The following is a 27,560-nucleotide window of genomic DNA, read 5'->3' as shown; positions in this document are numbered from 1 at the left end:
GGTAACGGTACTCCAGCTGGGAGACCTGCTAAGGTCCTCCAACTGGAAGTCTCTTTGGGTTGGATTTTGGTTGGTAAGATACTTCTTTATCTGGTACCTCCATCATGATCTCTCTGATATGAGTAACTCTGCCAGTACAGTTCCTGGTTTCATTGGATACACACAAGTCCTGCCCACCAGCTTCAAGGTCATGTGGCTTGTAAAAAAAGGGGAGTCTAATAAGATAAATCTCAATAGAATTTTGTAATAATAAAAATACAAAAATTATAAATCTAATTCAATAACAAGTGAAACAGTGAATGAAATATTTATGTACCATACAAAGAAACATGCACTGACTCAATGTAGTTTTCATTTTTGCCGATGACTTGCCTCTTCATATCACCTATCTCTACAATTATTGATCCATTCTATGTCCATGTGTTGTGCAGTCCTTCAACAACTGATACCACTCACGCATCAAATCTTCTGTTAGGGTAACTCACGAATTTTTTTTTTAGAAGTTTTGTGTTTTTATACATTTCCTGTAGTTGCAACTTCACTATAATTGGTTGTGGTCTCTCGTCATTTTTTCTTCCTACTCTATGACTGCGGTCGATATCATTCACATTGAACACTACACCATATCTGCCGCTATTCTGTTCGTACCTTCAGATGCTTCTTCTTTCACTCGGAAGATACAGAGACACTGTCGCCATTGGTATTGCTTCAGGTCATCGATCTTTAATGCCAGTTCTCCTCCAGAGACAACTTCAAACTCTGGTTAACAATGGAATTGTCTTCGATCGTTTTCTTGAGCTCCAACACAATCCCTTCTTGAATTAGTTTGGCTAAGGATTCCAACAGGCTCACGTCCTGCAAAGTCTCAATTGCGGCGCGTCTCATTTCTTCAGCTATTTTAGTAAATGTGTACTTTGTGTCCTGTTACAGTGTAAGAGAAGGCTCTGCGGCCTTAACTCTGCCAGTATATATAAATAAATAAATTATTATTATTATTATTATCATCATCATCACCACCATCATTCGTTATGCTGTTCAGTTGTGTGTGCGTGTAGCTCCCAGAACTTACAGCATACAGCAGTTTATCGAAATATAATTGGATATGGCGTCTAGTAAAGACATCTGTCTTTTGTACAATTTGCCCTTCTTTGGGAGGCAAAAATTCTCGATTGCTTGAATATTGAAGAAGCTGAGTATGACATCTTCATGCAAAGTGGTAGTTCAACCTATAAGTGCCAGAAGTGTGTTAGTGCTCTTAAATGAATGCAGGGAGACAACACACCAGTGTGTCTTATTCATCCAAAAGGTGATCTCACCTACATATGAGCTGATATATAATAATTTAGCTCCTTTATCAAAAAATGCTCTTGCGGTTCAAATTGAAACAGTCTGGCTAAATAGTGTGTCTCTAATGGACATAGTTAGTGACATTTTGATCTATGTCAAGAATTTACAGAAATACTTTAACAAACTGAAAAATGAAAATTTTACCCTAAAAGAACAAATGTCAGAATTGTTATCAAAGGGCTGCTGCCCCCCTAAATCATGTCAAAATATTTCTTCTAATGGTCAACAGTCTAAAAGCTAATGACCCCAAGAAGTCTTACAGCAAGATTGTCTTGGAAAATTTAGATGCTGACAATGCAAATACCTTGCATTCTGGTGTATCAGCAACTGGTAAACCAGTACGTGAGACTCCTATTACAGTTAGACATAATGCAAATCAGAAAATGAGTGAGATCAATGCTACTAATCTTCCCATTGACAATGAAGGCTTTCAATTAGTTTCTCGTAAGAAATTTAGAAAAGAGAAGCCAAAGTTGGAACCTCATCTACTAGCAACATTGAAATGGCCCCTGAGCTAATTAGAACTAAATCTCTCTTTGTTTCGAGATTCGGTTCCAAAGTTAACTCTAACAGTTTAGTGGATTCTATTAAAAATCAATTAGTAATTATGTCTTTATTGGTAACTAAACTCAAAACCAAATTTCAAAGCTATTCTTCCTTCCATGTAACTGTGGATGAAAGAGATTTTGATTTGATAAATAATCCTGAAGTTTGGCCTGCTTGTTGCCTAATTGCACTGTTTTTTGGGAAACTCAAATCTGAACAGCATTTCTCGCATTCTTCGAATTCAGATTCAGTTGATTCTGAGGGAAATGCCTCTTTAGTCTTACCTGCTATCACTATTAATGTGCAATTCCAATAGTCATCTTGAGATTTTTTATCGAAATGTTTGTGGACTTAATACGAAATGTGATGAAATTTTCCAAAATTTAGTGAGTAATAATGGTATCATTATCTGTCTCACTGAAACATGGTTATCAAAATCTGTTGTTAATACTGATTTGTTTCCTAATAATTATATTGTGTTTCATGCTGATAGGTTGTTTGAAGATACCAACGAAGTAAAAGGTGGTTAACGGCTATTAGTAATCAGATACCTTTTACATATCGGAGATATGATTTAGAATATAATGAATGCGTTTGGATTGAAATTAAAATGCCTGATGGTTGTAATCTGCTAATTGGAAATCATTATTTCCCACTCAATACAGATTATAAACATTTAAAGTCTTATCTAAATTTTATTGAAAACAATCTTGATACCCAAAACTTTAGAATTCTTATCCTCGGTGATTTCAATGCTCCTGGCATGGATTGATTGTCTGGTTGCATTCTTAATGATATTCATTATTACGCTAAAATTAAGTCTCAGGATTTATATTCCTCTTCTTGTCTTCTAGGACTAAATCAAATTAATCTTACGAGAAATAGTAAAACTCTTCTCGATGTTTTTACAAATGTCTTAAGTGTTCAGTTAATCTTGCTAATCATTCACTAGTTTTGGAAGATGTTCATCACCCATCTATTTGCATTGATCTGGGAGTTAATTCACCATCACCATTACAGAGACAAAATCAATCTTATTTCAATTATTCTCAAGGTGATTGTCACTGTCTTTATTCCACTCTCCACAATTTTGATTGGAATTGCATATTTCTTTCTACTGATGTCAATGTTGCTACTAATTCCCTGACTAAAATTGTAAATGATGCTATATCTAAAGCTGTCCCTGTCACCTTTGTGAAATTGTCGCACTTTCCTAAATAGTTTTCAAACAGTCTACATCAACTCATTAAGAAAAAGAACAAAACAAATAGAAATTTAAAAAAATATAAACCTGATCACCACTATTAAATTTTCTCTTACTGTAGAAAACAAGTCAAGGCTCTGATTAAGTCTGATAAATTTAAATGGTTACAATCCATTGATGACAATTTAAAAAAGGAGCCTAATACATTTTGGAAATATGTAGAATCTTTTTGTAAATCGAGAAACATTCCTAATGAATTTATTATTAATGGTGTTCACATTCAATTGAATTTCTTGTCTGTGTTGGAAACAATATTTGTCAGTTAGTTCTTATTCTTTCTTATATAATGAATGCTGATCAAAGAGTCATTGCAAATGCATTTGCTAGTCAATTTAAATCAGTTCAGATCAACCATAACTCTAATTTTCTCAGATATTATTCTAACATTAATGACGTTTTACCCCTTCCTGTGATCTTTTGTGAGGATGTCAGGAAGGCCATAAAAAATGTTAAGCCGAGTAAATCTATGGGCCCGGATAGCATCCCTAATTTTATTATTAAAGGATAGTCTGAAATTCTTATGCCTGTTTTAACCTACATTTTCAATTTGAGTTCGAAAATAGGGATATATCCTTCTCTTTGGAAAGAAGCATCTATTATTCCCATATTTAAAAGTGGTAATAAAGCTATTATAAGTAATTACGGACCTATTTTCATACCTAATAACTTCTCAAAAATGATTGAAAAAATAATTCATGAACATATTTTTTTTAATGTGAAAAACAAAATCAATTTGGCCCAACATAGTTTTACAAAAGGAAAATCTATGACTACTAATTTCTTATCATATTTCAATTTTGCTGTGCCTATAGTTGAAACTCAGGGTCAAATTGATTTAATTTATTTTGACTTTAGAAAAGCATTTGATGTTGTTCCCCATATTATGTTACTGAGTAAATTAAATTATTTTGGTCTTACACTAACTACCTGGGCTGGTTTGAAAATTATTTAAAAGATAAACAATCCTGTGTTAGACATGAAAATTCTTACTCTGATCCATATACTGTATTAATTTATGCGGAGTTCCACAGGGTTCCACTTTGGGGCCTCTGTTATTTTTATTAGTTATAGATGATATCTGTAAAAGAATAAGTTCTAACTGCCTTTTATTTGCTGATGAATTGAAAATTTTTCGCAAAATTAATAGTCTGGCTGACTGTATAACTTTGCAAAATGATATAAACACTATTGAGCTATGGTCTGCTGATAATAGTGACACGCACTGCCTCTGTTTAATGTTGAATAATTTGTATAAATAATACTTTTACTCTGCCGTCAAACATACGATAGGGTTGATAGTCTCATGGGTGAGGTGGAACAAATGAAACACTCAGCATAAGTAATAAACTATCTGTTTACATTTATTAGATAACACTTCCGGTAATAAGAAAATGGGAAAATGTTAGAACACGGTACCCCCCTTGCCATTCCCACCCCAAGTCACTAGGGAACTATGGGTAATATGGGGGGGGGGGAACAGCGATGTGAGGGAAAAAAATTTCCCTCTTTTCCCTCCTGCCTTCTCTCTCTTTTTCTCCTTCTCTCTCTTCATCTCTTCATGTGGTGGTATTCTGTTCTATGTCCTTGTTGTATATGTTGTTATTTGTCTTCATTCTTCATGTTCATCTTCTTTGTTGATTGTTGAATCCTCAGCAGCCTCTCTGGAGAACACGTGTTCTTGGTTGAAAAATTTTGGAACTCGTGTGTGTGTGTGTGTGTGTGTGTGTGTGTGTGTGTGTGCGTGCGCGTGCGCGCGTGCGTGCGTGCGTGCGTGCGTGTGTTTTTTTTTATTTCATCATACAACATGTTCCATTACACAGCGTAATACTACATGCCTTGGTTTTCTTATTAAGTTTTTATAAATATTTTTCTTATTTATATACTATGCAGTAATAATAGTTAATGTTCGGGATGTTTGGCCAGTTTTATAGTTCATATTCATAGATAATAACTATTGTTTTTGTCAAAAAACAAATAAATAAATAAAGAGAAAATAAAAAAAGAAAAATAAACATATCCGTTATCTTATCATTTGAAAATGTATCACTATAGAGCAACAATAGCCCATACTTAAAAAAAAAATACAAAGATACTGCTACAGATAGACAATGCATACTTAATTCACCATTAAGCTCTAATTCATATGTCATCACCTCCTCTTTCACTCACTTCTACCCTCATTCATCTCCACCCATAGAATACACCGATACACAACACCTAAGATAGAAGCCTCATGACCACTGCAATGAAGCATCTCTCTTCAAAATGTTCGTACAGATTGTTTAAAATGTGATAGTTTTTAACATACCGATATCTTGACACTTAACATTGTAACACTTATACCCTTATAAATTCTCTAACTCAATAGCATTAATAAATTTTCGATATTCATTCATGAACTTTCCTATTAGTTGCATTTTATTTGCAGGCCATGTTCCTCCCTTTTGAATTATATTTCTTTTTAGTTTCTTTCTGTCCTCGTCGAGTTTGTTACAGTCATATAGGATGTGGTTAACTGTTTGCTCCCCTCCTCTACAGGAACAGGTTGAGTCTTCAGGGATGTGGAATCGTTGGTAGTATGCTCTTAGTCGTCCATATCCTGTTAACATTGTAGTGAGGTTTGGTGTCAGTGTTATCCTTAGTTTAAGTCTTTTTGCGACTGTAGGAAAGTATTGTCTGGTTTCTTCTCCTTTCGTGGTGTTTCTCCATTCATTTTCCCATTTTACTATACTTTCCTCTCGCAATATTTTCTGGATGGTACTTTTTGGGACCTTTTTGTAGCACTCCAACCCTTCTAGTACGGTTGCCCTTTTTGCCAGTTTGTCGGCCATTTCATTCCCTTGTATCCCTATGTGAGCCTTAACCCATCCTATATCTATTGTCCAGTTTTGTTTGCTTAGTATTCTGAATTTCTCCCTAATTGATTCTATTAATTGATTATGGTTTTTAGTGTTCCGTAGTGAATCTAGTGTAACTTTACTGTCTGTGTATATTGCTGCATTTTTAGGGCTGTTCAACATTAGATCTATTGTCTCAATTTTTTCCATTGCCTTCAGGATTGCTAGCTGCTCTGCCTGATTGTTGGAACAATGTTTGTCTAATTTGTACTGTAGCTGATGTACTATTTCATTGTGGATGAATATTGCTATTCCAGAGCCTACCCCTTGTTCTGTTCTGCTTCCATCCGTATATACTTCAACAGTGTAATTCTTCTTTGGGTTTGCCTCCTGTATTGTAGGAAAGTCCGCTGGGTGAGGCCATTTCTTGTAATTTAATGGAATATCCACTTGCCATTCTGAGCTTTGTTTCATTATTTTGTACTCGTCAGCGATTTCTCGTAGTTTGTAAATGATGGGTGTCAGTCCTGTCAATACGCAGAGAGCTTCAGTGGAAGTGGTGCGAAATGCTTTAGCTATTTTTATATTTATTAATCTTTGCACTCTTATGTACTTCGTGCAGTTGTATTTCCTGTTAAGTGCTTCTATCCACACCGGTGCTGCATAGGATAACAATGGTAGGATTGCACCTTTGTATATCGTTTTTAGAGCTTGATGTTGAAGACCCCAGTTCAGCTTGGCTGATTTGGATAATGCATGTATTAATTTAGTAGTTTTCTCCGTAACGTGCTGTATGTGGTCATTGAAGTTGAAGTTCTGATCAATAATTATTCCTAAATATTTTATTCTTTCCACTTGCTCTGTTGCTTTGTTGTTGAGGTAAATATTTATGTTTCTTCCGTCTTTGCGTTTTCTGTTGATCAGCAGAGCTTTTGTCTTTTGTTCATTGAACCTGATTTTGTTGTTCTTGGCCCAGTACTCGATTTTTTTTAGTTCTACATTAGCATAATTTTCCGCCTCCAGAGTGCTTGTACCTTTTGTTATTACTAGTAGATCATCGGCAAATGCTACCACTTTTGTGTGTCTTGTGTAATTTAAATTGAGTAGCGAATTGTACTGTAAATTCCAAAATCCAGGTCCACTGCAGGATCCTTGGGGGCAGCCCTTGCTTACTTTTCTCTCAATTTTAATGTTGTTAACTGCCAAGACTGCAGTTCGCTGACTGAAGTAGTTTCTTGTAAGATTATACAATTTGCTTGGACAGTTGAAATCTCTCAGGCTCTTCAGTATACTAGGCCACCAGGCTGCATCGAAGGCTCCCTGTACATCGAGACTTATCAACACCACACTCTGGCTGCTTCTTAAGTTTTCTTCAACGTAGCCTTTGACTGCCATTGCTGCATCTGTAGTACTTTTTTGTGGTGTAAAGCCATATTGACTATCGTTAACTAAATTTTTTGTGTACACATGATGAGATATTCTACTGATTAAAAGTTTCTCTAGCACTTTCCCTGCTGTGTTCAATAAACTGATCGGGCGATATTTTCTGACCTCTGAGATTTTTTCGTTTCCTGGCTTCACTATAGGTATTAATGTAGCTCTCTTCCATTGCTCAGGGAAATTACCAATTCTTAGACAGCTGTTATAAATGGCAGTCATATATTTCGGAAAGCTTTCAAAGACTTTAAGTAAGATCTTACTAGTGATTCATCTTCTCCAGGTGTTTTCCTTGGATCCATTCTTTCTAAGATGTCTTTTACTTCTCCCTGTGTGAATTCTCGGTCGTTCTGAGTTGCTATGTAATTGAGGTTTTCTGTTCTTACAAGTTTGTGATATTCATTGTCCTCAATTTCCTTGTGTGTGTGTGTGTGTGTGTGTGTGTGTGTGTGGTTTTTTTTTTACAGTATATATTTCAACATGCCCCATTACATAGGTAATATTACATGTTTTGACATTTCTAGATAATTACATTTTTAAGATTGCAAATTTGCCAGTTGCGTAATCAATAAATATGTGTGATAAGATATGCGATGAGAATAAATTATAGTTAAGTACCATTCCAAATTCTGAATTCTTGCACCTTCCTACTTACAAACTTTCAAATTACATTAGCATTATTAATTGAAGATTATAAGACCCTGTGTTTCCCTAGTTACAATTTTAAATTACATCAGCAGCAAGAATTTAAGTATATATCACTCCTACATTTTCCTAGTTACAGATTTCAATTCAATAAGCAATAAACACACAAAAGGATAAAGATAATATACCAGTAAGTTACATAGATAGATCAAGAGACATTAAGGACATGGACATAGTTCCACAGTAACAGTTTTACAAATTACACATACAATTAGAATATGTCTTAAAATATATTTACAAATTACCAAACCCCACATAAGAATAGAAACACACCAAATTATATTTAAAAATTATCAAGACTTCACTTTCACTATCCTAGATTTCAATTCAATAAGCAATAAACCCACAAAAGGATAAAGATAATATACCAGTAAGTTACACAGATAGATCAAAAGACTTTAAAGACATGGACATAGTTCCACAGTATTCATTTTAGATTTCAATTCAATAAGCAATAAACCCACAAAAGGATAAAGATAATATACCAGTAAGTTACACAGATAGATCAAAAGACATTAAAGACATGGGCATAGTTCCACAGTATAAGTTTTATAAGTTACACATACAATTAGAGTATAATCATCTTAAAATATATTTACAAATTACCAAACCCCACATAAGAATAGAAACACACTAAATTATATTTAAAAATTATCAAGACTTCACTTTCACTATCCTAGATTTCAATTCAATAAGCAATAAACACACAAAAGGATAAAGATAATATACCAGTAAGTTACGCAGATAGATCAAAAGACATTAAGGACATGGACATAGTTCCACAGTATCAGTTTTACAAATTACACATTACACATGCAATTAGAATATAATCATCTTAAAATATATTTACAAATTACCAAACCCCACATAAGAATAGAAACACACTAAATTAAAATTAAATATTATCAAGACTTCGCTTTCACTATCCTATTTACAAGTTTTGCAGTTTCACTGTCAAGTTTGATGTTTCACAGAATTGTGAAGTCTATATCGCGGACGAAGGTCGAAAATATTTGGAGGTAGTTGGAGGCCAGTGCTTCGCACGTTGTTGGCCACTTGCCTCCTGCTTCTTGGATTTTTCTTATCATATCGTTCCTTTGTCTGGTCACTATGTTACAATCAAATATTACGTGATTGACTGTTTGTTCCTGCTGTCCACATGGGCATATGGGAGACTCTATTATTCTAAATCTGTGGAGATATGCCCTCAGCTTTCCGTGTCCTGTTGTCATTGCTGTGAATTCTGGGGAAATGGGCACCTTTCGGCTCAACCTCCTCTTGACTGAGGGAAAAAAGGCTTTGCTTATCCTTCCTTTCGTCGAATTGGACCATTGTTGCTGCCACATGTCGAGCCCCCTCTCCTTCTCTCGTGTCAGAATAACTTCTCTTGGTGTTTTGTTGTAGACGACTTCCCTATCCTCTAACGCCGCTGCTTTCGCCAATCTGTCTGCTAGTTCGTTGCCCAATATACCGGAATGTCCTTTGACCCAACCGAAGTGTATTATCCACTTGGATTGTGTTAATTCTATAATTTTTGTTTTTATTCTCTCAATTATTCTGTTCCGTTTGGATTTGTTACTCAGTAGGTCTAATGTTATCTTGCTATCAGAGTATATGGCGACAAGCTTCTCTTCGTCTGATCGGTCTTGGATTCCTTGGAGCGTTTCTAGTACCTTTAAGACTGCAATTTGTTCAGCTTGGTTGTTTGTACAGTTTTTGTGTAATTTGTATTTTAGTTGTTGTGTTGGGTTCCCGTTCTCGAATATAATTCCGGCTGCTCCTACATTTTCTCCGGTCTTGCTACCATCGGTATACACTTCGGTTGGATATAGGGCTCCTTGTTCCACTTCATGAATGGCTGGTGATTGTGCAGGATGTCGCCAGTATTTAGGTTCCAGTGGGGAATCGTATTCCGCGTTGTCGACTCTTGTTGCCAGGTAAGTTTGTACTTTTGCTTCTATTGTTATGGCTATGGGGGGTACACCAGCTAGTATGCAGGAGGCATCATAAGAAATAGTCCGGTAGGCTTTGGCTATTTTGATGTTGATTAGCCGTTGTATCCTCTTGAATTTCGTGAGGTTCTTATTTTTCTTAATGGCTTCCGCCCACACTGGTGCTCCGTAAGTTAATATAGGCACAATGGCTCCTTCATAAATTGTCTTGAGCGATTTGTGACCTAAGCCCCATTGTAGCTTAGCTGTTCTTGCCAGTCTGTTTATCAAAGTCAGCGAGTTTTCTGCGACATGATCTATATGAGTAGTGAAGTTGAATTTGGTGTCCAGATATATTCCTAAATATTTAATTTCCTCAGTTTGAGCCAGCCTTTTATGGTTCAAGTAAATGCTGACATTTCTGTCCTCGTTCCTTTTCCTTGTTATGAAGAGAGTCTTAGATTTTTTGGCGTTAAATTCTATTTTGTTTTTGGTTGCCCAGTTCTCGATCTTCTTGATTTCTTGGTTTGCGGATTGTTCTGCTTCTAGTTTGAACTTTCCTCTTGTGAGAATGATTAGATCATCTGCGAAGGCTATGGCTTTGGTTCGGCTGCTGAAGTCCAGATTTAGGAGTGAGTTGAACATGATATTCCAATATCCAGGGCCGCAACATGATCCTTGTGGGCAACCTTTTTGAACTTCTCTTTCTGTTGTGTAGTTGTTAATTGAAAAAATTGCTCTTCTGTTGCTAAAGTAGCTGGCTGATAGACTATACAGATTTTTAGGGCATTGAAGTTCTCTTAGTTGTTTAAGGATGCTGGGCCACCAGGCTGCGTCAAACGCCCCTTTGACGTCCAGACTGACTATAACGACACATTCTTTCGAGCTCAGGCTCTTTTCTACGAAGTTTTTAACTTCTACCACTGTGTCCACTGTTCCTCTCTGGGGGGTGAATCCATATTGATTATTGTTAAGGAGTTCGTTGGAGTATGTGTGATGCAATATCCTGTCGATCATCATTCTTTCCAGCAGTTTGCCTCCGATATTCAGTAAGCTGATGGGGCGAAATTTGGACACGTCGTTGCAGTCCTCTTTGCCCGGCTTGATGAGTGGGACGATGATTGAACGTTTCCATTTTGTGGGGAAACAGCCCTTCTGCAGACATACGTTATACATTTTGGTAAAGAATAGAGGAAGGACTTTGATAGCCCTCATGAGGATTTCGCTGGATAATCCGTCCTCTCCAGGAGACTTTTTTGGGTTGAATTTCTTTAGAGTTGTCATTATCTCTTCTGTAGTGAAATCCATGTCGTCCTCAGTGCCTATTGGCTCTTGAACTTCCTTTCTGATCTTCCTGTGTTGGTCGTTATCGTTGTGTTGTCCATCTTCGGGTATGAAGTTTTCAATCATACATGTTATTGTGCTGCTCGTGTCCGTAGTATAGGTTCCGTCTTCTTTTAATAGTGTGTTCAATGTAGTTGGAGATCTAGTTTTTCCGGATGCTATTTTGTATGCTTGGTTCCAAGGGTTGGTTCCTTCATCAATGGTACAGAATGCTTTCCATGATTGTATTTTTGTTTCTTGCATTTTCTCTTCATATACTCGTTTTCCTTCCAAGTACTTTCCTTTTCTTTCTTGTCTTAGGTTCTCGTTATTATATGTTCGTTGGTATCTTCTCCTAAGTGCATTTGTCTTTTTCCTTAGCACTGTTAGCTCGTCTGTCCACCAGGAGACTATGTTTTTCTTCATTACATGTTTGGCTCCTCTTGAAACTTTAAAGGTGGCGTTGCTGGTTTCTATGATGCAAGAGAATGCTGCGTCTATTAGGTCTTCCGCGTGCTCGTAGATGTTTGTTTTTTCGCACAGTTCCTGGTCGACTTGGTCCGTGCTTTTATTTTCTTCCTTATAGTTAAATTTGGATGCAACTTTAGATATGAACAGGGTATCAAACTTCTCTAGTTCATCTTCCCTTACTATGTATCTTGTCCTCACATTTCCTATAGCGGTATTATATCTTTCCTGCCTTTCCACTGTGATGTTATATGTGAGTAACTTGTGATCCGAACAACTTTCTTGTGTGCCGCATGACCAATCTTTAACGTGCCGTAATAATCGGGGGTTAACTATGGTTAGGTCCACGTAACTACTGCCTCTTATAGTTTCAAACGTTGGCTCTGATCTTTCATTTATGATGTGTAGGTTACTGATCATCAAAAAATCTTCTAGAGTTTTACCTCGTTGGTTAGTTACAGTGTCATGCCATGTTTTATTCCTGGCGTTGCTATCAACTGCTATTAATAGACCTTGTCCCTTTGAGAATTGCATAATGTGCTCTACTGCTCTAATGTTTATGTTGATGTCTAATATGATATCGAAATATGAACATATTCCGTAGAATTTCAAGTTTTTGTAGCTTATTTCGGCTACGATACAGTCTTCATTCGATAATTGTGTGATGAGTAGTACGTCGACTTCTTTGTTATTTACGATTACAGCCGATCGTTTCCTTCCGTTCCCACTCACAAACGTTCTAAGGGATTTTGGTATTCCGGCAAGATGATTATGGATATTATACGGCTCCTGCACAAGAGCAATGTCTATTTGAGCTTCTTGCATAAGTTGGACCAAGTTGGTTGTTGCTGCGCGCTTGTGTTGTAGATTAACTTGTACAACACGTAAGTGGTTGCATTTTTTGTGTGTAGGGTTAACATTTTCCATTTCAATAGTCAATCTTTTCTGCTAACTTCTTTAGTGCAATTGTGTAACAAATACAGCTCCTGTCAAGTGATGAATGATTTTCACGAATTGCAGCTCCATTGTTGTATTTATTGAAGTTAACGCAGTTGATACATCGGTGATCTTCTTTATTTGCTTTGCAGTCTGACTTTCTATGGTTCTGTGAGCAGTGTGGGCACACTAGTTCTCCTTTGCATTCCTGGGCTCTGTGGTTGTATTTAGAGCATTTGTAGCAGCGCAGAACAGTTAGATAATCGTCAGTATTACAGACGTGCCACCCTATTTTAAGCTTCGTTCCTGCCAAGTGTGTGTGTGTGTGTGTGTGTGTGTGTGTGTGTGTGTGTGTGTGTGTGTGTGTGTGTGTGTGTGTGTGTGTGTGTGTGTGTGTGTGTGTGTGTGTGTGTGTGTGTGTGTGTGTGTGTGTGTGTGTGTGTGTGTGTGTGTGTGTGTGTGTGTGTGTGTGTGTGTGTGTGTGTGTGTGTGTGTGTGTGTGTGTGTGTGTGTGTGTGTGTGTGTGTGTGTGTGTGTGTGTGTGTGTGTGTGTGTGTGTGTGTGTGTGTGTGTGTGTGTGTGTGTGTGTGTGTGTGTGTGTGTGTGTGTGTGTGTGTGTGTGTGTGTGTGTGTGTGTGTGTGTGTGTGTGTGTGTGTGTGTGTGTGTGTGTGTGTGTGTGTGTGTGTGTGTGTGTGTGTGTGTGTGTGTGTGTGTGTGTGTGTGTGTGTGTGTGTGTGTGTGTGTGTGTGTGTGTGTGTGTGTGTGTGTGTGTGTGTGTGTGCGTGCGTGCGTGCGTGCGTGCGTGCGTGCGTGCGTGCGTGCGTGCGTGCGTGCGTGCGTGCGTGCGTGCGTGCGTGCGTGCGTGCGTGCGTGCGTGCGTGCGTGCGTGCGTGCGTGCGTGCGTGCGTGCGTGCGTGCGTGCGTGCGTGCGTGCGTGCGTGCGTGCGTGCGTGCGTGCGTGCGTGCGTGCGTGCGTGCGTGCGTGCGTGCGTGCGTGCGTGCGTGCGTGCGTGCGTGCGTGCGTGCGTGCGTGCGTGCGTGCGTGCGCGCGCGCGCGTGCGTGCGTGCGCACGCGCGCGCGCGCGCGCGCGCGCGCGCGTGCGCGTTCGTCATGAATAAGAAATTACTGTGTAGACGTGATGGTGTTAGAGATAAATTATCGTGAAAGTAACATTTGTCTCCATATAATAATGTTGAGGTATATATATGTTATAATAAAGTGATTTTATGTTGTATTTTGAGTGCATAAATTAATGAAAATTCATGCGACTAGATGGCGGGCTGGGGAGTGAAGGAGCGTTGAGTTAACGGGACCTAAGCCATGACAGGCGAATCAGAGAAAGAAGGGGTGGCGAAATTAACAGGTGAAGCTGGACATGTTGGCGTGCCGACAGTTTTGTGCTAACGTGCGAAAGGGTTGGATGTGCGACTGTGTTGTTATTGTCGATATTTTCGCCGTGCATAACTTTAACCTACAAATAATCAGAAAAGAGCAGAGTCAGCATTTGTCAAATGTGCATCATCATGTTTTCGAAAAGGCACTTTTCAATGACCGACACCCCGCTTTTTGCATCATGTGCTATACGTTGGATCATCATCGGGGCTTGCCGCCATGATACCCCGCTTTTTTACATCATGTGCTACACGTCGGATCATCATCGGGGCTTGCTGCCCTGATACCCCGCTTTTTTACATCATGTGCTACATGTCGGATCATCATCAGGGCTTGCCGCCCCGACACCACGCTTTTTTACATCATGTGCTTCATGTCGGATCATCATCGGGGCTTGCCGTCCCGATACCCCACTTTTTTACATCATGTGCTACACGTCGGATCATCATCGGGGCTTGCTGCCCTGATACCCCGCTTTTTTACATCATGTGCTACATGTCGGATCATCATCAGGGCTTGCCACCCCGACACCACGCTTTTTTACATCATGTGCTACATGTCGGATCATCATCGGGGCTTGCCGTCCCGATACCCCGCTTTTTTACATCATGTGCTACACGTCGGATCATCATCGGGGCTTGCCGCCCCGATACCCCGCTTTTTTACATCATGTGCTTTTCCTCGATGTTCACGGAGATCGTCAGTGGCCGCCATGATGTTTCGAGGTGGCGCATGTCTCGAACGGAGCGAGATGCAGCGTGAGAACGCGAGAGAGGGAGGAGTCTGCAAGGAAAGTAGCAAGTTGCAAGGTAGGTGCGGTGGGGGTAGAGGGGAAGGTAGGGTACTGTGTTCTGGACTTTATCCAAGAAAATAAACAAAATGGGTGCAGGGGGAATAAAGTCAACTATAACTCTACTAATCCTTCGGGACTGGGACTCGTCACTCAACTGGCATTCCCCATTACACACAATAGTGACACCATCTGTAATAACAGATTATAAGTATAAGTTAATTGGTCGACAATGCTATACTTCTTGAATGCGGCTGGAAGTACCAATATGAAGGTAAATACAACTAATATAAAATATACAATTGACGAAATGCCAGCGGATACTTTAAACAAAAGTGAATTACATAATCCCCTGTATGAAAGCAAATATACTTATGTTACTTAAAAGAAACATACAATTATTGATGTTGAAAAACCTATTATGATCGTAGGCAGACCAGCCTCGAAACCAACCAACAATGGTCTCTCTCCAACCATCGTGCCACCATCATCACACAACTCTAACACTCCACACCCACAGCCCGGCCACGCTTCCACACGTAGTTAGAGACTCCCAGATCTAGTCCCGACTACAGCAGATCTTCCATCACAGATCACCGCCAAACGAAAGCCCCAGCTCTCCATGGCTGTCCCACAACCGTGCTCTTCGAGCGTCGACCCACGACACTACGCATCCACCACTCTTCTCCGGAAAACCGACGCTAATTAATAAATAATGAGAACAGAGCCAATGAAATTCAAAAGCCCATATCACGTGATAACTTAAATTCGTTCCTTATACGTGAGAAATATCAGACCATGAATGGCGGAAAGAAGAACAGCCATCTATGAAAAGGAAGAATGAGACCTAAAATGGCGGATAGGACGCCATTTATGAGAAGTAAGGGTAACTAACAACAGAAAAATAACATGAATAAGGAAGAAGAAAGAAAAAGAATGAAAGAAACACAGAGTGTCGAAAATAAAACGGCACAATAGAATGAAAATTAATGACTCAAAAACTTTGGTCATTTCCTTCTCTAGGAAAACCACTTCTCTAATTTAATTATACTCTTAATAATATTAGCATAATAAGGAAAGACTCTATTAGAGACCTGGGAGTTCTACTCGATATTCTTTTTTCTACTCCAGTTACTCTTGTAATTCTATACTATACATTAATCAGATCTAAACTTGAATATGCATATGGAATTCTATTACTTCTACTGATTCGTTAAATTGGAAATCATTCAAAGAAAATTTATGTCCCTATGTGCTTTTAGGTTTTTACCAAATTCATCTGTTCTCAATTATGAGCATACGTGTAAATATTTTAACTTTCCTAGCCTTTGTGCTAGACGTTTTGAACTTGACTAATTATTTTGTAAGGCCATAAAGGGTGATATTGATTGTGAAGCCTTCATAAGCAATATCTACCTTCAGGTCCCTTCGAATGGTTCAAGATTTCAAACAATTTTTTATACCTATAAGCCGAAATCTCTCTCTCCAGTTGTAAGATGCATGAAAGCTGCCAATTTACATTGTATTAATTCGGATCTGTTTAATGTATAGTTTGTTTTTTGACTATTCTTATATTAAGTATACGCATCAAAATCACATTGATTTCAATTCATTCGTTTGTGTTGTTCTTTTTTAGCTATTCTGTATCATGTATTTTGCAGTTATCTATTCATTTTGTCGTTATTGTTTATTTTAATAATTATTTTTATGCACTGTTTTTGTAATTCCTTGTTCACTGTTAATCTTGTGCTGAACTGTTGTTGGCCCCAGACTGTTGTACAGCACAATAAAATAAATTATTATTATTATTATTATTATTATTATTATTATTATTATTATTATTATTATTATATGTTGTAAGCAGTGTAGTGCAGTAAAAATATTGAAATGTACGAGGAAGAAGCAAAAAGGATAAGGAGACTAATTGATATTGAAGAACGAGAAGAAAATAATTCTGTGAATTATGGAACAAGCAGACGAGATGCTATTTGTTGCCAGTGTTTTCAGGTGAAGTGCTAGAAGATGCCATCATGTGGTTTGGATCCAATGAGGAAGACGAACATGATGCATGCTCTGAAAATCATACTTCTATATTATTTTGAAATTTAATTTAAAATAAATTACTTTTGTAACATAAATTCATACATTTTGTTGCTTTCATATTAAATAAAATAAAAAGAAAAATAAATTTAAAAAATATGATTCAAAACGTGGTAAAATAAAAGTTAAATAACTATAAAAGCAGAGAAAAAGACCCCTCCTCAGTTATAGTAGGGAGCAGGAATATTGGCGGTTGGAACCCAACCCACGTTCCACCCCTACTTTAGCTGTAAACGTTCTTCGAAGGGTCGCTTCTGAAACATCTTTCATTCCTTGCTACGTAACCTAAAGTCTGTAACATTGAAATAGTGTTTATATATAAACACTGTCTGTGTGTCAGTATTTAGTGTAATTTCTGTGCGCAGCATTATAATTATTTCATTAAACAACAGCACATGTGAACACTTCATTTGTTATCATACAAACTACTGGTATACAATATGCAACATGGTTTTATAACTACTATACTGATATCGAATAGCATTCATATTTTGAGGTGAATGAACTAAGAAAATCGGTTGAATTCATATCTTCCAAGTTTGACAGTCTTAGAGAGGAATTGGCGCACACAAGACATGAACTCAACTCCACGCAGGAGGAGATGAAGAGGCTAGTGCAAGAAAATGACCATCTCAAACAGGAAGTGAGTGATCTGCAGCAGTACACACGCAGAGACAATATAATGCTATTTGGAGTTCCAGAGATCGATGAACAATCAACTTACGAAGTCATTAACCAAGTATCGGAAGTCATAGGCGGTAGTGAATTGGTGCTGCATGATGTAAGCGTAGCACATTGCATACCATCCAGGCAGGAAAGACGCATACTATTGTCATCCGCTTCACAAAGAGTAGAAGTTGTGATGAATGGCTCCAGCTGTTCAGAAATGAGGCCAAAAATGATGGCAGTGGTCCTGGGATTGTGACAAAGAAAGTCAACAGGGACCTTCCGGCAGGAAGAATCACAGCAGGTGTCCAACTGACAGCAGTGACCAGAGACCTTTTGAACAAGACAAGGGTTGCACGAAAAGATGAAGGCAGTCCCGTGAGTAAAATCACTAATGTTGACGATGTAAATAATTTGTAAATAGTATTGTGTTGGTACCCAGGTTTTATTTTATATAATATAATTGACTTAACAATGGCTAGTATTACTATATTAAATGAAATCCATCAGTGCAAATTTAATAATAACACAATGGGTTTTAACGATTTACTTCACTGCAATCAGATCTTAAAATATTTCACTTAAACTTATAGTGACCTAATTCCTGTTTTCCTCATTCTCTTAATAACCAGAATTTCAATTATATTACGAAAATTTTAATTTGTTGTATTAATTAAAGTTTTTTAAAGTATTTGTAAACACTATAAATAATTCCTTTTGCTTGGCTCCGCATATCCGCTCCCTTTCTAGACATGTCGCTCAACTAGGCACAGAAGCAATTCCACTGTTAGTATTGAAAATTACTGTTTGAATATGTGCACAGTGAACAGACAACAGCTACGATGACTACTCTCTCAATACACAATGATTGGCTTGCAAGCAACTATACCCGAACACATCGACACACTGCCAGTCAGTCATCCCAATGGACAGGTCAGAAGAGAGGGGGTGGTACGTGCAAAAACGTGCTATGTACGATCCGCCAATATCTTTGCTCCCTACAATAAAAGCACCGTTTGTGACCTCTCACACAACCACACGACCTCTATTGGGTTAATTGCATATTTATGTAGTGTTCTGCATAAGGTAGAAACATATCAGCATAAGACAATGCACATATAAACATATATTTACTTTTCTTTCAAGAATATTTTGTTGGTGTTTTTGCTTCTAAGTATAGGAAATTAAGCCTGTAATATATGAAAAGTTATTTTATATAAATTATTGTTTAATTAACATTGCCCATCTTTTTATATAAAATTCTCAGTTAAATTTTCTTTAATTGGTCTCATAATTATATTATTTGTATCATATCTTAATATTTCTGTTCCAAAGGGGCCCAAATGGTGTTTGGACATTGGAAGAGAAAGGATTGAAACCACATATCAATGTCTCATTTAATGATGCAGTACCAACAAAAACCCACATGGCTCTTGTAAAACTTGTGGAAAGTGGTAAGTTAACTCAGTTGCAAACAATAGTTTAACTAGTCTCATGCTAGAAAAGAATTGGTACAGTTACACTGTACAGTTTCAGAGACATTTCCAGTTTTGTTAAGATTAGCAATAATAGAGACAATATTGTATGCTTCAAAGAGAAATATATGTTCAAAAACAGAAAAAGTGTCTTTGTGTGTGCGTGTGTGTGACTCATTATTGAATGCTTTGGAAAATATTTATATTATTATAGATTGGTAGCTTTCATGAATTGTTGTTGGTATTTGTGGCAAATAATGTTTCAAATTATAGATATGACTACAGAATATGAAGGTGTTTTAGGGAAGTGTATTTATTTATTTTATTCTATTTATTTTATTTTATTTATTTATTTGTTTGTTTGTCTGTCTTTGTTTATTTATTTATTTAACAGGGCAAAGCCCCAATTACAATAGACAGTACAAATATTTGCTTAGAACGTAAGATTGGAGATAATATGAAAAAAAAAAAGAGATGAAATAGATACAAATGCAAGATACAAGTGAAAATACAAATGATAAAAAGAAGACAAATACAGTAGATACTACCTAAATAAAAGACACAAATGTAGATATAAATGAAAAATACAAAATAAAAATAAATGAAAAATAAATAAATATTAGTGCTGTCACTCGATCAAAATATTTAATCGATTAACTATTTGAATTTATATTATGGATTTATTAATTCGTCCTACAGAATAATATCTGTGATATTGACAATTAATATTTGAGGAGAAAAATTCGCTCCAGTGCCAGGGATCGAACCCAGGTCCTTGGTTCTACGTACCAAGCGCTCTAACCACTGAGCTGCACTGAATTCAATCCACAGCACTGGACCGAATCCCTCTCCTTCATTGTTTCCCTTTGTGGCCTGACTCCATGTTAGGCATACGTGTTGATGTATATGCCCAATGTCAATTGCTATTGTACTAGGAGCGCACTCAGCTGAGTGACTTGTTTGGCCGGGATTCCTCAGTTACGTGCACAGTAATCTGTACAAATATATGCACTGGAGCTATGAGAATATTATGGATTTATTAATTTGCCCTACAGAATAATATCTGTGACATTGACAATTAATATTTGAGGAGAAAAATTCGCTCCAGTGCCGGGGATCGAACCCGGGTCCTTGGTTCTACGTACCAAGCGCTCTAACCACTGGCTGCGCCGAATTCAATCCACAGCACCAGACCGAATCCCTCTCCTTCATTGTTTCCCTTTGTGGCCTGACTCCATGTTAGGCATACGTGTTGACGTATATGCCCAATGTCAACTGCCATTGTGCTAGGAGCGCACTCAGCTGAGTGACTTGTTTGGCCGGGATTCCGAAATTACGTGCACAGTAATCTGTATAAATATATGCACTGCAGCTATGAGAATATTATGGATTTATTAATTTGTCCTACAGAATAATATCTGTGATATTGACAATTAATATTTGAGGAGAAAAATTCGCTCCGGCGCCGGGGATCGAACCCGGGTCCTTGGTTCTACATACCAAGCGCTCTAACCACTGACCTACGCTGAATTCAATCCACAGCACCGGACCGAATCCCTCTCCTTCATTGTTTCCCTTTGTGGCCTGACTCCATGTTAGGCATATGTGTTGACGTATATGTCCAATCTCAACTGCCATTATACTAGGAGCGCACTCAGCTGAGTGTCTTGTTTGGCCGGGATTCTGCAGTTACGTGCACAGTAATCTGTACAAATATATGCGCCGGAGCGAATTTTTCTCAAATATTAATTGTCAATATCACAGATATTATTCTGCGGAATCCCAGCCAAACAAGTCACTCAGCTGAGTGTGCTCCTAGTATAATGGCAGTTGACATTGAACATATACGTCAACACTTATGCCTAACATGGAGTCAGGCCACAAAGGGGAACAATGAAGGAGAGGGATTCGGGCCGGTGCTGTGGATTGAATTCGGCGTAGCTCAGTGGTTAGAGCGCTTTGTACGTAGAACCAAGGACCCGGGTTCGATCCCCGGTGCCGGAGCGAATTTTGCTCCTCAAATATTAATTATCGATATCACAGATATTATTCTGTAGGACAAATTAATAAATCCATAATATTCTCATAGCTCTAGTGCATATATTTGTACAGATTACTGTGCACGTAACTGCTGAGTCCCGGCCAAACAAGTCACTCAGCTGAGTGCGCTCCTAATATAATGGCAATTGACATTGGACATATACGTCAACACGTATGCCTAACATGGAGTCAGGCCACAAAGGGAAACAGTGAAGGAGAGGGATTCGGTCAGGTGCTGTGGATTGAATTCGGCGTAGCTCAGTGGTTAGAGCGCTTGATATGTAGACCCGGGTTCGATCCCCGGCGCTGGAGCGAATTTTTCTCCTCAAATATTAATTATTTGAATTTAATCGATTAATCGAGTTTAAAAAATGTTTTAATATACTGTAATACACAATTATTGATAAATTTAACTTGTGTTTGGTGATAAGCGTAAGTATTAAATATTGTATATCTGTATATATTGTATCGTTATACAGGGTGTCTATAAAGTTCCAGTATATTTTTGGGAAATAGTGATTTAATTACAACATAAAGTATGTTGCAGCATAGACAAGGTTACTCCCGTTCCACGTGGCCACCGTCCATTTCAAAACATGATTCCCAACGGGTCACGGTAACCCTGAATACCTTGTGTAACATAGCCACATTGATCATAGCACATGTCTCTCTTATCCGTTGTATCAAAACTGACAAATTCTGAACTTTCGTTCTGTAGACATTGTCTTTGACGAAACCCCACAGAAAAAAATTCATTGGGGTAAGATCAGGTGAACGGGCTGCCCACAAGCGAGGTGATGCTCGTCCAATCCACCTGTTTGGAAATGTTCTGTTCAGGTATTCTCGAACTTGTAGAGCAAAGTGGGGTGGTGCACCGTCTTGTTGGTATACCACTGTACCAAGGATACCGTCTTGTTGTAACTGAGGTTCCAGGAACTGTTCCAGCATGTCGAGATACGTACCTCCAGTTACAGTGTTTTCACGAAACACGAATGGCCCATACACTTTTTGCTTGGTGATATCCACCCACACATTGACCTTTGGTGTGTCCCTTTGCCATTCAAAGGTATCATTGGGTCACTCATTACCCCATATGCGACAATTGTGTTGGTTTACCATCCCACAGATGTGAAACGTAGCCTCATCGCTGAAGAGAATGTTGTCCATTAAATGATCTCGCTCTGTAGCCTCACAGAGGTCGTAACACATTGCCCTTCTTGCAGCATAATCCTCTGCTTCCAGTTTGTGTAGCATCTGAATACGGTAAGCCTTCTTTTTCAATGTGAAATGTAACACTTTCCACATTGTCGCACGTGGTATCGCTAGTTCATGGCTTAGATGACGAGTGGATTCATGTAGCCTACGCTCGATGGCTTCGCGGATAGCTTCCACTCTCTCTTGGAATGTTGATGGCCGAACTGACCGCCGTTCATCTGCTACGGACCCCTTGCACATAAATTTGTTCACCAGCATTTGGATATTCTGTTGCGTTGGGGCTGGTTTCCTAAATCTTCTTTCAAAGGCCGCCCTCACCTGCAGGTACGTTTGACTTCTCAAACGCCCGGCAACAACTGCAATCTGTTCTTCTACTGTATACATTGTGGTACCTGTAAATTAAATGCTATCTCTCAACTAGAAGTCAAAAATATACTGGGACTTTATAGACACCCTGTATTACAAAACAACTATTTTATTTACTTACTAACTTATTTATTATGAGGCTTATAATTTATTGTGTCAATTTCCCTGGGAATTTTTTTAGACAAACGTAAATAACACAAAGTTTGAAGACTCATCTAGTTAATACTGCTTCATCCATGATTTTAAATATATGATTGCATTCACATGCTCCGAATTAAGTGCCGCTCTACGTTTAGTAACAGTGTTTCCTGCATCACTAAACACGAAAAAACTTTTTTTCTGTCAAGCACTTCTCCACAATCGTTCAATTTAAATCCAAACATTTCACCGAGTTTACCTCTCAAATTTTCACTTACACTTTTCACAGACCACAGAAAAATGATTTTTTTTTCTTTATCAAACTAAACTCACAACCGTCATGTACAAACTCAATACAGAAACTGCAAGCACCTGCAAAAGTACAGCGGTCAAAACAGAAGACTGGCCCCTATTGTAATCCATATTACCAGATTTTAGAAAAAGAAGAAGATAATTATGCTCTTATTTGCACACAGTATAAACAGAGCTATTTTATAAGGAATGAGGGAGACGAATCCCAGAAAAGTATGTATTTCATATGCTAGAAAGATGAGTTGACAACAAGGTGAAAGTTTTCTTGGAAAACCATAAAACTTAATAAGGGTTTCGTATTGTGTTTCAACTTTCAATAGAGGTTGACCAGATCACTGTCCTCATATCTCCATCCCTTTCTGAAGCGTTTGTGCAAAGATTTTCCCTATGCTATCTGGTTTACAGGTAGAAAATAACAGTAATATTGTGCTTTTAAGTAAGCAATTTCCGAGAGAGAAATATAGTCGGAATTTTTAGTATGAGTTTGTATTAACAAAATAATAATTAATATGAACTACAACTGGTTAATTTTAATTGACTCGATTATTCAATTAAATATTTTTGATCAATTGATCTTAGAACAAATTGATAGATTAATTGATTAAATCCCACAACACTAATATAGATATCATAACCAAAAGTGTAAAATGTAGCTATAAATGGCAAATTACAGTAACAAATAGATAGCAATATTATTTAAAATCAGCTACCTTCAGTATATTAATAAGAAAAAGTTTATATTTCATGTAAGAAATGCTGAAATCTAGATCCCATGTTTTACATATTAGTATGGACTGTTCTTGCAGGATACATGAATGACCATTTTTTAGTGTTCGGTAGATTGAGATGGTCAGGTGTCACTGAGTGTTAAGTGAAATGAGACTCCATGGCTGTCGCTGTTGAGTCCCCTTTCTTCAGTTGCCTTAACCTAGGCATCCTCTCTCCTTCACTGAAGTATTATGTCGACATTATTTCTTCTGAGAATAACTTCAAAATAGCTTTTGATATCCTTAAATTGAACTGAGTGCATATGAAAATAATTACATGAATCTTTTATCACTATCATGGTGACCATTCCAATGACCACTGAAAAAGTAGAGTAGTTCTCCTCTGTCTTGAGAAGAATGAAAACATTCACGTGGAATACAATGAAACAAGGCTCTTGCAGTACGGTATATTCAATTGAAGAGCAGCTGTTGGCTTCACGAATTTCAATAAACTTTTCCGAGACCAATTTGCAAGACAGTAGGAGAGAACTGTCATTATTTACAAAACATAATTTAAAATGGATCTGCATCGTGTAAAGTGTTCATATTATTAAATTAATAAATCATTTCATTATTTTAACTACCTACTTACCATTTTCATAACTGCTAAGAGCTCATATTGTCTCCAGTGTGATACATTAGAGCTTTTCTAAATTTTAATATTATGCATGAGCTGCAGTTACTTTTCTCCTCAACCCCAACTTATGTTACATTCAGCTTTGAACATCGCAATTTTCTCTTTTCAATTGCAAAAAAATTTGGAAATATCTTTAGCTGTGATTATATCTTTCATGGGAATCAAAGCAAGAAAGTACTCATTCATTGTGTGATCCTTCCTCACACCTTTAATGAACAGAACCAGTTGAGCAGTAAAATATGTTATGTCACTGTTGTCATCTAAAACATCTGAATATTCCACAAACTGACCACTATAATATACATTTAAACTTCTTTTTTTTATGCATTTACTATAACCTCAATCCTTCTGCATGTAATTCTGTAAGAGAGTTTTGTGCATTGAAAATGTTTCAATTTTCTGAAGACATATTAATTCAGTTTTCGTTATACTTAACTTACTTGTTTTGACTTATTCCCCATTATTCCTTTTGAATCACAGAGCATCTATGAAACATCTCCATCGGGTTTTATTATTGGCTAGTTTCTTCACTTCACTCCAGTTCTTTCCCACTGTCTTACATTCCTTGTAGCCACCGGCGTGGCTCAGTCAGTTAAGGCACTTGCCTGCTGGTCTGAAGTTATGCTCGGGCACGGGTTCGATCCCTGCTTGGGCCGACTACCTGGTTGAGTTTTTTCCGAGGTTTTCCCCAACCATAAGGTGAATGCCAGGTAATCTAAGGCAGCGGCAATGGTGGCGACGGTGGCAGTGGTGGCAATGATGGTGGTGGTGGCAGCAGCAGCATTCATGTTTGCATTGCTTTAACTTGAAGGGAATATTAATTGTTCATAAATTCCAGATTGACTCATATCCTCTCTGACAGATTTTATTCCCTGTTTGACTCCAAGTAATAAACACATCATGTGTTTTGAAGGAGAATACAACTAATTGCCTCTTTACATATTCTTTTCTCTTTACAGCTCATAACAACCATCATTTTACTGACTTCCTAAAGCATCATTAAGTACAGTAATATCCCTTGTATTCGGCACCCAAATAACCAGCAGTACCAAACCAACGGCACTTTTGACTAGGCCAAAAAAAATAGTCGTTCATGCGAAAGGGAAGAGTTGGATGAAGATGTGAGTGGTTTTTGTGGATCGCACATGCCGCATGTTGTGCTTACTCTTTACATTGTTTATGCATAAACACATAGACTGAAAACCACGTTATGTCCCTAGAGAGGCCATTGGCGTAGCTCTGTCGGCTAAGGCGCTTGTCTGCCGATCCGGAGTTGCGTACGGGCGCAGGTTCGATTGGGTCTTTCCGAGGTTTTCCCCAGCCGTAAGGCAAATACCAGGTAATCTATAGCGAATCCTCAGCCTCATCGCCAAAATACCATCTCGCTATCACCAATCACATCGACGTTAAATAACCTCGTAGTTGATACAGCGTCGTTAAATAACCAAGCAAAAAAAAAGTCCCTAGAGTAGATCGGGTAGCATTGGTAAGCTGTCACTTGGGCCTTGCAAACAGTGCACAGAGATAATATCTTTAAATTTGCTGCTTGAATTCGCCTGTTTCGAAGGGGTATTGAATGAGTTTAAATAGGAAAGTGTGAAATTCTCTGTTCCTACATCGTGCAAAAGTTTCATTTGAGTGTTACATGGTATATATAAACAAACAGACATTAGAGATATGTTTAAGAGTTTCAAGTCATTGAGTGCTACATCATCGTCTTCATAGTTGTGACGTTAACTACACTGTTCTTCACGTCACATGGCTGCCATTTAAAATTATCATAAGGTTACGAAAACTTTTAGTATTTTTTATGCTATTATGTATTACTGTAATTATGAACTGATGAATGTACATTACTGTATTCAGTACTAAAAATAAACATTGTACATATTTCAAAAGTTTATTTTTAAAATCTATATGAAAATTCCTAATTTTAAACATGGAAAAAAATGTTTGTGCAGTGCATTATGTCTTCACATAACCTATAAACGTATTTTCCAATTATCCAGTAAAATCAGTTATCTGGCACTGGCTTTGTCCCACAGTTGCCAGATACAAGGAATTCTACTGTAAAACAGTGAATACAATAAAGTACAGTAACGAAAAGCAGTAACTTTCAAGTGGTATTAACTTTCTTGTGCAGGAAAGGTGCAGTATGTTGTCAGCCAGAACATAGATGGGTTACACTTGCGCTCAGGATTTCCACGCACCCACCTGGCTGAATTACATGGAAATATGTTCACTGAACGTTGCAACCAATGTGGCCAACAGTTTGTAAGACAAAATGCTACTATCTCAGTTGGGCAAAAATGTTTAGAAACACCATGTCCTGCTTCAAGACGTAATGGGAGACCTTGTCGTGGGAAACTTCATGATACAATTCTTGACTGGGAAGACAACTTGCCAGAAAATGATCTAGGAATGGCAGATTTTCATTCCTGGTAAGTTTCTTACACCAATATACTTCTGGATTCTCACAATTGTAACCCTACCAGGTTCATGAATCATCTGGTAAGGAAGACAATATGCTATCAGACAGTGTAGTTTTTTTTATTATATATAATGATTCTTTGCTTTAAAATGAGATTCAGACCATTCTCAGTATGCTAGTGATCCGAAATTAAGTGATTCAAACCCAGCTGGGGACATTGAATAAAGTAAGATCAGAATCTTCTACGGTCTAGAACCTGTGTAATTCTAGGCTAGTTCAAAAGAATGTCTGGGACAAGACAGAGAAGAGAAGAAAAATTATCTGGGGAAATGCTCCATGACGAATTTTCTCTGAGAAAATATTGTTGTTGTCTTTGAGGAAATAAACTTCTGAACTTACGAAACACATGGGCTCATACTTTCATAAACATACTTT

The 27,560-nt window shown here is 37.8% G+C and overlaps 1 protein-coding gene across 4 annotated transcripts in view; it reads left to right on the top strand.

Annotated features, from left to right (window-relative positions):
• The window catches only part of Sirt6 (sirtuin 6), a 101,366-nt gene that overhangs the window by 54,617 nt on the left and 19,189 nt on the right, over positions 1-27,560 (top strand). For all 4 annotated transcript variants that reach the window (XM_069823881.1, XM_069823880.1, XM_069823883.1 and 1 more), the window contains 2 exons: positions 19,080-19,198; positions 26,838-27,135. In XM_069823881.1, the coding sequence (XP_069679982.1) occupies positions 19,080-19,198; positions 26,838-27,135 (417 nt within the window). The remainder of the gene's footprint in view (positions 1-19,079; positions 19,199-26,837; positions 27,136-27,560) is intronic.

This window comes from Periplaneta americana, chromosome 4 (assembly GCF_040183065.1).
Source record: "Periplaneta americana isolate PAMFEO1 chromosome 4, P.americana_PAMFEO1_priV1, whole genome shotgun sequence".
Classification (NCBI taxonomy): domain Eukaryota; kingdom Metazoa; phylum Arthropoda; class Insecta; order Blattodea; family Blattidae; genus Periplaneta; species Periplaneta americana.
The sequence above is the reverse complement of the archived record's forward strand: the minus strand, read 5'-3'. Positions and strand labels throughout refer to the sequence as shown.